The 12765-nt window shown below is 25.0% G+C and overlaps 1 protein-coding gene across 1 annotated transcript; it reads left to right on the top strand.

Moving 5' to 3' along the window:
* The first annotated feature begins 11575 nt into the window (after positions 1 to 11575).
* On the top strand, positions 11576 to 12433 carry LOC129292581 (transcription repressor OFP13-like). Its single transcript, XM_054930153.1, has one exon. It carries the CDS (start codon positions 11651 to 11653, stop codon positions 12419 to 12421), a length of 771 nt encoding a protein of 256 aa, XP_054786128.1. The 5' UTR covers positions 11576 to 11650; the 3' UTR covers positions 12422 to 12433.
* The last annotated feature ends 332 nt before the right edge of the window (positions 12434 to 12765 follow it).

Genomic DNA, 12765 nt, shown 5'->3' with positions numbered 1-12765 from the left:
TCATTAATTTAATAAAAGGTTAATTTTTCCTAATCCGTTAAATTAGGATTAATTAAACTGTTAAATTCTAATGATAGAATTTAATATATTGGAGAAGATTGGTCCCTATTTTTGATTTTCCAAGTTAAATTTACAGTCAGCAGCTATGAGATTATAAGATTAATCTCTTGAATAATTTGAGCACCATGAAGGGGTTGTCTTCTCTCAAATGGTGCTTACCATGCATACTTTTAGGTATCAAACTTTGAAATGATATTTAAAGAGCCTCAATCATTATTATCTGTACCACATTCACATGGTAAAAGGGTTGGCTTTTTTGTAATAAAATTAATGGGTATTTATATACTATTATTGATTTAAAGATAACAGAAGTTTTTGGGGGCAAAAAAAGTTTATAGATATTTTTGTTTCTTAACTCAATAATCATCATCAATATTTAAAAAAAATGTGGGACGTGCAATAAAATAACAAATTTAATTGTTTGAAATTTTATTATATGCATGATAACAAATGTTAACATAAATTTATTATTTAGTGGAAAAATTAATCTTTTGCTTCTCAAAGTTTTGAATCATTTAAAAGTTCTTTCAAATGGTCACAACTCAATTCCAAAATTTTAATTCATTTAAAACCCAATCCCTAATAAACATTTGTTCACTAAAGTTTTTATTCTTTTCTAGAAATGACATTATTCAGATGCTAGTGATAAATTCTATGTATACTAATCAAAGAAGCACGAAATCCACGAATTAAAAAGAATACTATGATAACTGGAAAAACAATCAGGTGAGTAGGTGACAAATATGGCAATAGTAATTTGAAACCTGATCATCAAATTTGGTGACGATGTGTAGTCTTCAACATATTAAAATATTATATATTTGTTTTAATAAAAAAAAGTATCATATATTTGTCCTTTTTTTGGTGGGTTATATTTTGTCCTTTGACCCATGCAATGTGGTATGTTTTGGTGAAACATATAATAAAGTTGCTAATAAATGTAGAAAGCATACATAGCTCTTTGTCTCTACCTTCCTTTTCTCAAAGATACGTTGTTGAGAAACTTTTGCAAGAAATAGGAGTATCACGTGATTCATTATCTTCCTTCTTTGGACCAAAATACAGGATACTGTTAATTAATTCACAGTTTTAAAAAATGTTGGTTAAAATTTTATTTTATTTTTTAAAATTTCATCTTCTCAAGTTTACTTTCACTAAATACCTTATATAAGTGTCTTGATAAATGATAATGATAATTAAAATTTCAATGCATCATTTTTTTTTCAAAAAGAATAATAAATGAAATAGGAATATGATTGAAAAAATAATTATAAAAGTTACTTGATACCTTATATTCTAGACCAAATAAAACTTCTAGAAGATGTTTTATATTATAGGCCAGACAGAGTATTTAATAAAATTGCACAAGTCCAATCAAATAAAATAGTATGTGTCATTAGTTTAAATGATTTTTTTAAAATAGAATGTCTATTTAATTTTTCATATTTTCGCTCTTTATCATTATCATAAACAAGAAGAGAGAAAAAGGTAAGAAATTAAAATAATTTAGGGTTGTTTGGCTGTATTTCTATTTTTTTCATTTTGAAATATAATTTTTAAAATTATATTTAAAAAAAAACAAAAAAATATGTTTGATTGTATTAATTTAAAAATAGTTTTAAATTTAAAAAATCAACTAATAATGATAGTTGCCCGCGGTTAATAATGGTGGCATATGACAATACTTAGTCAAAGTGACAATAATTTTTATTAATTGAATGTAATTTATTTTAAAAATAAGAGAAATAAAAAAACGTATTTATTTTTTTTGTTTTTAAAAACAAAAATGAGAATAATTTTAGAAACAATTAAATTTTAAACTTATCCAAATGAGTTTTAAAATTTTTGGTTTTAAAAAACAACAACCGGCTTTTGGAAATAAGAACCAAATATGCCCATAATTTCCCTCTCTACCATTATGTTCTTACTTTTTTGCTTTTAAAAATAAAAAAACTTAGAGATGTTTTTGTTTTCTTTGTCCTTTTATTTTTAAAATATACTACATCTAATTATTATGAATTATCTTTAACTATGGTTAATCATTACCATAGGTCACTATTATTAATCACTAGCGGATTTTTTACTCTAAATTGTTTTTAAATTAACAAAATCAAATAATTTTTTATTTTGTTTTAAAAATTAATTTTAAAAATTTAGTTTATAAAACAATTTTTAAAAATAAAAAATGAGAACAAATTAAATAACCCTTAAACATCCATTTCGTTCTTTTGGGTTGAGCCGTTAAGGTGTGCTTTCGCCTTGTCCTTTTTTTATTGAGTTAATGAGTAAAATGAATCTTAAATTACTGCGTGAAAAGCACTCTAGATCCTGAACTCTTGAAATATATAAAATAAATTTTAAACTTTTAAATTCATATTAAATTAAACCCTATCATTATCCTTTTGTTAACTCCATTATTATTTACAATGGGCCCAGTTAAATGTTGATGTGATAGTCCTCTGCTAATGTGTCATTTGTTAATTATCACCGCAAATCTTAAATTATTACAAGAGTAGTATCCTGGGCCTTGAAATTTGAAATTTTGAGCAAATTACCCTAACCGTTTATGTATAGAATATTAACTATTATATATACTAAATTAGTTTTGGCTTGGTTCGCCACAGTAAATACATCGTCAGTCGTAACGAATGATCCATAATTTTATAAAATGATGTTTTTGCCCTTTTTTGTAATATTTTTCAAATGATTGATATCTTATACTTTCGTATACTTTATAGCTCTGGTTTAGTCTTATTTTAAATAATATTTATTTATTTAATGTTAAAAACTTAGGATTTCATTTGAAAAGAAATTTAAGTATAATAGGATTTTACAAACGATGGATGCGAAATTCGATGATTTCATCAACGAATTTAAAACCCAAATTAACCAATTAATTAAAATTCTCTAATATTTAAATTTCTTTTCCAATGAAATCTCAAGTTTTCACCATTAAATAAATAAACATTATTTAAAATAAGGCTAAATCAGAGTTATGGAGTATATAGAAGCATGTGATACTAATCGTTTGAAAAACACTACAAAAAAAAACAAAAAATGTTATTTCACAAAATTATGGATCGTTCGCCATGGCCAACGATGTATGTACCTTAGTGAACCATGCTAAGGTGAATTTAATCTACATAATGATAAATTTTTTATTTATAAACGGTGGGAATAATTTGCTCAAAATTTTAAAATTTAGGGTCCAAGATGCTATGTGGGCAATATTTTAGGTTTGTGGCACTAATTAATAAATTACACATCAACAAAAGGATTGCCACATTAGCATTTAATTGGGGCCCAAGGTAAACAGTAATGGAGTTAATGAAAAAATAAAAGTATAGTTTAATTTATTATGAATTTAAAAGTTTAAAGTCTATTTTGCATATTTTAAAAGTTTAAAATTTAGAATGTTTTTCGAGCAATACTTCAAAGTTCATTTTGTTCATTAATTCTTTTTTATTTGAAGTTTTGTAAGATTTTCTATAGTATAATAAAATTTAAAAGAGTGAATTTTTTACCAATAGACGTTGGTTCTAGTGAAAAAAAATTATAGTAGCTTACACACGAAATTTCAAGTTTGATGTGAATATAGAAAAACTTTTCAAAGTTACCTAGCGATATTAAAAAAAAAAGAATGACTTAACATTCCGAATGCTTATTACAATAATATTTAATTTAAATTTTTGGCCAGAAAATATTTAATTAAATAGTTAAATCAAATCATAATTTAACTTTATTCATAGATATTTTTTTTGGGCAAACAACTTTATTCATAGATATTGAAAAACAACATTTAAAGTAAGAATTACATTTCTTTAATTATTCTAAGAGACACCCATTTAAAATGATGTCTCACCCAAAACATTACTTTTTTTTTAAATGGATAGATAAAATTTAATGAAAGGACAAAAAAAAATAAATAAAGCGATACAGATTTATGATACAATTTCTTAACTTGAATTATCTTATTTTATATAAAATATTTATAATTTATCATCAAAAAATTGTATAATTTTAATTTTAATGATTTAATTTTAAAATGATCTAAACAATTAAATTATATTTCAAGTAAATGATTTTACTTTCACAAAAACTTAAGTAATTAACTTTTTCAAAGTTTCTTTGTAGAATATCTGTGATATATATATATATATCTTCGTTAGGTCTACCATTATTCTCCTAAAATATCCTACAATATAGACAAGGAAAGTTAAGATTTTAGAAAAAGTTGTATAATATAATTGAATTCAGTTTAGCTATAATTGAATTCAATTTTCAACTCTTGTGTATTGAGTAAACCTAATGAATAATGATATGGCCTTTTGTCCTCTATATCCAAGATTAGTCTTTATTATTATTAAACAAAATTGGAATTCTATAATGTATTCCTTTCTATCTTTAACATACTTCCTCTTAACAATAATATAAGATATCTTTTAAAAGTCTTACTTAATCCAAAATATATGACATCTAGTAACTTTTATTATTATTTTTTCAATTACACACCTACTTCATTTATTACCCTTTTTGAAAACATGATGCATTAGAATTTTAATTACTATTATTAAGGCTCTCATATAGGGTATTTAATGATGATATAATTAAAAAGATGTACAAAATTTTAAGAAATTAACATTTCAACTAAAAAAATAATATTTTTTTAGAACTGTAAATTAGTTACTAATCTCTTATATTTTATCTGGAGGAAGTAGCACATTTCTAACATATATTATGTATATTATTCAATTATTTAGATCTCATAAAAAATTAAACTTGTTTTTCTAGATTTGCCTTTATTTATGACTAGCACTTACAATTTATACATAATTACTCAACTCACATTATATAATGTTAGATATAGCAAAACGTCCAAAAGGAGGAGTGAATTGAGTGTTTGGAAAAATTTCAATTCTTTTAAAACTTTTCAATAAAATTGTGTTCAAAAGAAGGCTTAAACAAATTTAAGTTCTAAACTTTATGAGTAAGAATGCTAAAGTTATTTTTTCAAGCTCAATATGTGTATGAATGTTTAGAACCAATCTCTAAATGCATATTTGAGTAAAAGTATATAGATAAATCAATTTCAATTTTACAAACTAAAACATAGTATAAATCAATGTTGTTGGAAATATAAAGAGTTAAGAGAAGAGAGATTGCAAATAATGAATTATCCTAGTTCAGCTCCTCCTCTTGAGCCTACATCCAATTCCCAAGCAACTACTTGAGATTTCTTTAGTATAACACAAGCTTGAGTTGATGTTTGCCACCTCAGTACATCTACAAATTTAATTTAGGCACTTGTGAACCTTTATAACAACTTACTTTACTAGTAAACTTCTTTTCTCAAGAGAACAATCTCTCTTGATTCCAAGAAAAATCTCTTCCTCACCTTTACAAAGGTTTTTAGTATGTTAATTACTCAATCGAAACTCTCTCTAAAAGTAATGATGAATACAATGAAGCTTTAATACTCAAATGATAAATATATTAATGATATTGGCTCAAGAACAATGATTTTCAAATAACAAGAGTAATAGGATCATGAATTTCATAGTTTGATTATTTTTGAGGTTAATCTCCTTTTAAGATTAGTTTGGAGTGTTAAATTTAAGGTTTATGGAGTGAAATATGTGTTAGACACATCAAATGACTATTTAGAGATATTACACAGTGAATATAGCCGTTGGCGCATTTTCTTATGAGTGTCCAGTGCTAATCATGCATGTTTTGAAGGTTTCTCAAGCAAAAATGACATATCAAGCGAGTTTTGGAAGTGCATCATATGTGATTTGGCTTTATATAACTTATTTAGTGAAAATAAAGCTTCTGGAGGCCATTTCTCGAGTAAGATGGGTAGTTTCACACATGATTGAGCATACAGAGGCTATTCAATGTGAAAATAAGCTTCTGGATGCATTTTCATGTGTGGTTGAGAAGTGCTCTCACACAAATTTTTGCACAGGTGCTAAATCACGTGTGGTTGACTGCTGCTCTCACAATTGATTTTGCAGCTTCACTGCTCATAATTTCATGATGTCCTAAGTCACTCAATATAACTCTAAGTTTGACTAATTATACATTGTTGGAAAGATATTAAAGTATAGTTTTCAATGAAATAATTTTCACACTCAAATTCAGTGTATATTTTGATATATGATCAAAAGAGTGGATGAAGGTGAAGACTAAAATTTGTGCAGAATCAATATCTCAATACTCAACATCTAAAGTTCATATCTTTCTCAATATAACTCAATTTTGAATAGATAAAATATCATTGAAAAGCTGTTAGAGTTTATTTTTAAATGAAATATGTTTTATATTAAAATAATTTTTTTAGTGAGAGATATGACATGAAACATAACCAAAGGTCAAAATTGATTTTCTGCACAATTCACATTTCAAAACTTAGACTTCAAGTGATCATAAATTTTTCAACTTAACTTCATTTTAACTAAATATAAAAAATTTAAAAACTTTATGGAGTTAGTAATAAAAATATTTCAAACTTTGTGAGACATATTTGATGAAAGATAAAAACCATGATTATATCTCACACTTTCTCTTAATAGCTAAAATACATGTTTTGATTTAAGATATCTTAAGCCAATACTTTATATCTAAATCAATGAGTTTAACATAAAGACTTCTAGCCTAATGATATTATACCTATTAAGTCTAAGGCTTTCAAGGTGTATCCAAGTTTGTATGAATGTCTTTATTCTTCTTAAACTCTTTTTGAATCATCCTTCTTTTTATCTTTATATTCTTCAATAATGAGTGTAACATGCAAATGATGACTTAAACTTTGTTCCTCTTCATGCTTACTCTCATCTTCACTTTAAATAACCTTAAATGATATATCATGAATAAAATGATTAGTCCAAGTGTCAATATGCATATATTCAAGTTATGAAAGATGATACTTTGAATCACTATTGAATATAGAATCAATTCAAGATAAGAAAAAATATGATAGTATAAAATAACTTTGATACACACAAATCATTTTTTCAAATCTCATGTAATATGAAACAATATAGGTAAAAATACTTTAAAGCATTTGTTCCATAGATGTAGTTAACTATTCTATATATATAAAAACAATTAGGCATAAGAATATTTAACTCATCTATATTTGTCATCATCAAAACTTCAACTAACACATAATGTCACAAGTCATTATGTCCGACATATAATACATGGGTAAAAATGAAATGATACTTTTTCAAACTACAAAATATAAATATCCTGCATTTTTTTATTAATTTATAGAGAATATTTTACATTATAGACCATAGTCAGTAGGGAAAATGATGAATAAGGACCTTGTAAGAATATTAATATTAAATTAAAACTTTTTAACACTGACGTTCCTAAATTTCTGTACTCTTTCTACCATGTTTTAGTTCTAAATTTTTTAATTTGATACTAATATTTTTACAAGGTTCTCACTTGTCATTTTTCCTAATAAGTATAGAGGATTGGAAATTACGACGTTAAGTTTAAACTATTTCAGCTGCTCCATTTACCTAGTACTCCCTAGTCCTAATTTATAAGACATTTTTTCAAAAGGCTTGACATTTTAAAATATAAGTTACTTTGACAAAAATAAAATTTTATTAATAATATTCTTTCAATATTACCCTTTCTATATATTTTCTCTTTTTGATTTTTTTTACAAATGAAGTATTAAATGAAAAATATTTTAAAAGTTTACATTTTTGTTTTGAAATATTAAGATTTTTAAAGTGTATTTAATGAATTTTATTAATATGTATGATTTTATCTAAAAACATCATATCAATTGAAACAAGGGGAGTATTTAGTACATGGAAAATAGATTTATTTAAATCATGAAACTTTATTTTTTTCATAAGTTCATAAAAATTATTTTAATTTTTGCATCAACAACTAACAACAATAATGCTGCCACAGTATTTTGTAAACATAGAAATGACAAGAGGGAGTTTATAAAGAAAGGCAAAAAAACATAACTATCAATCCTTATAATTTTATCATATTTTGTTATTGATATTTATATATATATATATATATATATTTATAACTCTAGGTCTCTATAGTTTTTCTCATCCACAACATTACTTCTTTTATCTTTAAATATGTCCACAGCCTTGAATTACAAGTGGTATATGTAAATTTTGAAACTCTGTACCCCAAACTTTTAATATTTTACACTCTCTAAACTAAATATAAAAAAATATTTGAATTCAAAAGCTTATTAGATACTCCCTCTATTCAAAAATATAATGTATTTTTTGAAAAATTGAATGTTAAAAAATGTAAGGTATTTTTAATTTTTCGAGATGTAATCATTGCCTTTTTTTTAAAAGTGCCCCTATTGATAATGACTTTATATTTATTATAGGGTGTTTAATAAGAATAAATATAATAAGATAGAGTTAGCTTGAAAGTAGGTGATTACTTTATTAGGAAATAAAATTTAGTTAAAAATACATTAAATTTTTGAATGAAGGGAGTATATAATACATTAATAATCTAGATAAAATATGAAAAGCATATTTACAATAAAAGATTATATCAACATATTCAATATAATCTTTTTAAAATGAAAAATGATGTTCAATTTATTTATGTTATTACAATTTTAGTCATAGAATAATTATTATTTTTAAAAATATTAATTTTTTTATTAAATTATTTTGTACCTCTTAACTTTAAGTGTTGGCTCCACCATTGCCCAAAGGACAACAATGTGACATTATATTAACAGTGTTAAATTATCTGACATGTAAACAATGATGTTAAATCTTGTACTAAATGTTAAAATAAGAAAGAAAGAGACAAAAAAGTACTCATCTACTCCTATTTATAAGTTACTTTTAATATATTTTATCAGTACTAAGAAAAATCTTAAAACTTATTAACCCTATCTTAAAACTTAATAAATTTTTAACTTTGCCCATATTAAATATACATACTTTAATAATATATTTTTTCTCTCCAATATTTAACGTAGAGTTAAAAAAGAAATTTTGTGATAAAAATTTAATGACATAATTTATAAATAAGATAAAAAAAATTCTTTTCTCTTTGTCTTATAAATAGTACAAGAGGGAATAACAACATATAGGGTAATAAAGATTAATCGAAAGAAATTGAAGACTATGCCCGACTAAATGAACTCCAAACTCAACATTAACTCCAAAAAAACAATCAATGCAGCTTCAAAATCAGAAAAAAAAACATATGGGATTGTAAACGAAGCCAAAACAGAAGCAATGAGAGGAGTTCGAAGTTTGTAAAAATGATCAAAATAAAACTTAACCTCTGTTTGACGTGTAGTCAAGTAGTGATATGACATTAGTTGCTTGTTACAGGTTAAAACACATACAATTTTTTTAAATTTTGAGATACTTGTATATAACCCCTATCATCCTTTAAAAGTTTAAAATTAACTTCCATAATTTTTAATTTTATTCTTCAAAATCCCTTATTGTTAATTATATTATTTTTTCATGAGAATTAAAATGTCATTCAATTAAAAAATGTTATTTATTTGAATTATATGTAACTGTCTTAAAATTTAGAGAGTTTTTACACATTTTAGCCCACATTATATAATTAATTTAATGCTGTTACTGTTACGTCACCATCCATTGAGGCATATTTATTTGGGTAAGACTTATGTGTTTTTCCTTATATATTTAATATACTGTTGTCCAATTAAATAAAGATATGTGAACTTTATGTGTTAATAATATTAATAACAAGAATTTATTATAGAATAAATAATTTATAAAAGATACACATATCTTGATTTAATTAATTAAAAACAAGCACTTTAAGTATATAAATTTTTTTATTTAAAAATAAAGAAACTAATATTACAGATAGAAAAAACTATAACAATGTGGAATAACGAACAATGACTGATAACAAAATACAATAAGATTACATGGATTAATAATTATTCTCTCCATTCAAAAGTAAGACATTTTTAATCTTTTAAGGTGTAATTCTTGTTATTTTTTTAAAAAATGTTTCTATTAATGAATGATTTTACATTTATTATAGGGTGTTTAATAGAAATAAATATAAAAAAATAAAGTTAATTTAAAAATATATAATTATTTTATTAAAAGATAAAATTTTATTAAAAATATTTTTTATTTTTAAATAGGGAGAATATGTCTTTTTGCTTTTTAAAGAAAAGAAATGACAAGGAGGAATGAGGCTGTCAACTCAGAGAAAACTGTATTGGCAAAAAAAAAAAAAAAGGACAGAAAAAGCTGTTACATTGAGCGGTGGGAGGAAGAGCATTCAATTCCATTCAATAATATGAACCTAAAACTTGCAACTAAAACATGAAGGCCTAACCGTACCCTGACCTGATTTTGTTACTGGTTACAAATGAAATTTAAACCATTTAAATTTTAATTTAAATAATCTAAATTTAAATTATTATTATATATTATATTTTTAAAATAAAATTTTTATTTTTAATATAGTCTAAATTTAATTTGAAGAGTCCATTTTAATATTAACATTTTTATAATTGATATATTAATTTTTTAGATGTCCTTTGCACATTCTAAATTTAATCTGGTGTTAATTTGAATTGTGTGGACTATATCTAGATAATCAATATATAGTATTATAAAAATTTTAATATTAAATTAGATCTTTTAAATTAAATTTAGACTATATTAAAAATAAAAAATTATTAAAATTATTTTATAATTTTTATAAAATTTTATTTTAAAAAATTAATATATAATAATGGTTTAAATTTGGATCATTCAAATCAAAATTTGAATAATTTAAATCTCATTATAGTGATAAGCACCTCTGATGAGCACCCAAACCAAATACAATGGCACCCTGCTTTGGTTTGGTATTTTTTTTAATAAAATGGAAATATGTGAAACAAAATATCGTTTGTCATTGATTTCTTGTATTTATGATATTTTTTATTTTTATATTGAGAGTAATAGATGTAAAAACATGATTTTCAAACGCAAGATCAAAGGGACTCTTTTATAAATAAATTTTTTATATATAATTATGCACATATATCCATTGGTTTTTTTTTTGAAAAATTAATATTCCTGATTTGTATGTTCATATTATAAGATATTTTTAATTACTTTACTAAAATTTAAAAGAGATGATTAAGTCATTAATTTTTTTAAAATAAAATAAAATTTTAATTTTATTCCATTTAAATAATTTTTTTAAATTTATATTATATTATCTCTCATAATATGAGAAAAATATTGAAAAAAAAACGATGATTAATAAGTTCCAAAATTCTTCTATAAGAAGTACTGTGTAATTGGGCCAGTAATATCTTCACTCCCTCGTCCTTTGCTTTAAAAACCATTGTCGCAGAGTCGCAGAGCCTTTTTGCTGATCAAAATTAATGCATTCACCCTCCTCAAACAAAAAGTCACGCCTTCCTCGTCGATCGCCTTCATCAGTTTCAATGGTGAAGAAATTGATGAAGCTTTCATCTCTGTTCAACACCAATAAGCTCCATCAATGCCACTTCTTCTTCCCACCATCTTGTGCCCACCTCAATACCCTATCGTTCCGAGCAGCCATGGACGACAATGACGACTGTATATTCTGTAGCCCTTTTCAAACTTGTCAGCCTAGAATAAGCTCCTCAACAGAACCTGATCTTCTGGGTGATCACTTCAACGATTATGACAGTAAATCCTTGGAGATATTTCAACAGTTCAAGACCAAGCAATCATCTCCACTGCTCCGTCATCATCCATGGCAGTTCTTCTCCCCACCATCTTGTGCTCATCTCGAAACCCTATCTTTCCGCACAGCCATTGACAACGACGACGACGACAATAACGTGAACCATGTAAGTTTTTCAATAACCGATGAACCAGATTATTATTATTATTTTGACGGTGGTGATCAGTCTTTGGAGATGTTAGTGCGTGGAATATTGAGTTGTTCATATCAGAGGTTGTTTTTTGAGCCTAATGGCAACAACACAAGCTCATCCATGTTAGACAAGACCAACAAGGAAACCTTCGAAGCTGTGTCTGAAAATGAAAGATCCGAGGTTGATGATGTGGAAGAGAGTGATCCGATAATGGTGGTTTTGGAATCAGAAGATCCTTTGGAGGACTTTAAGAGATCAATGGAGGAGATGGTGGAGTTTCTGGGAGTGAAGGATTGGGAAGGATTGGAGGAGTTGTTGAGTTGGTATTTAATAATAAATGAGAAGATAAATGAAGGGTTTATAGTGAGAGCTTTTATGGATTTAGTGTCTAATTTATCAACGTCTGCCGGTGGCTGCTCTTCTGCTGAGTCATACTCTGATGCACTTTCTTCTTTGCCATTGGCTTAGGTCAAGAACGTTGTAAACTAATTAATCCTCATATCTTATTTATAAAGTAGAGAGTATTTATTTTAATTCTATCTAAAGGATACTTATTATTATATTTATCTTTATCTTTTTGCTTCAATTAAATATTGAGAAGGTTATTACATAATGCTAAGTATTACTCTCTCTGTCCTAAATTATAAGATATTTTTAAAAAAGATTCAACATTTAAAATATAATATAATACTTTAAGAATATTAAAGTTTTATTAAATATGTTTATTTCAAGATTACTCTTTCTCTCTCTATTTAATTCTCATCCCTCTCTTTTCAATATATTAAATGAAGTGTATTTTTGAAAGTTTATAT

Source organism: Prosopis cineraria, unplaced genomic scaffold (genome assembly GCF_029017545.1).
Source record: "Prosopis cineraria cultivar Desert tree isolate PC_DT_omini unplaced genomic scaffold, ASM2901754v1 PC14, whole genome shotgun sequence".
Lineage (NCBI taxonomy): Eukaryota > Viridiplantae > Streptophyta > Magnoliopsida > Fabales > Fabaceae > Prosopis > Prosopis cineraria.
This window is presented reverse-complemented; position numbering and strand designations above follow the sequence as displayed.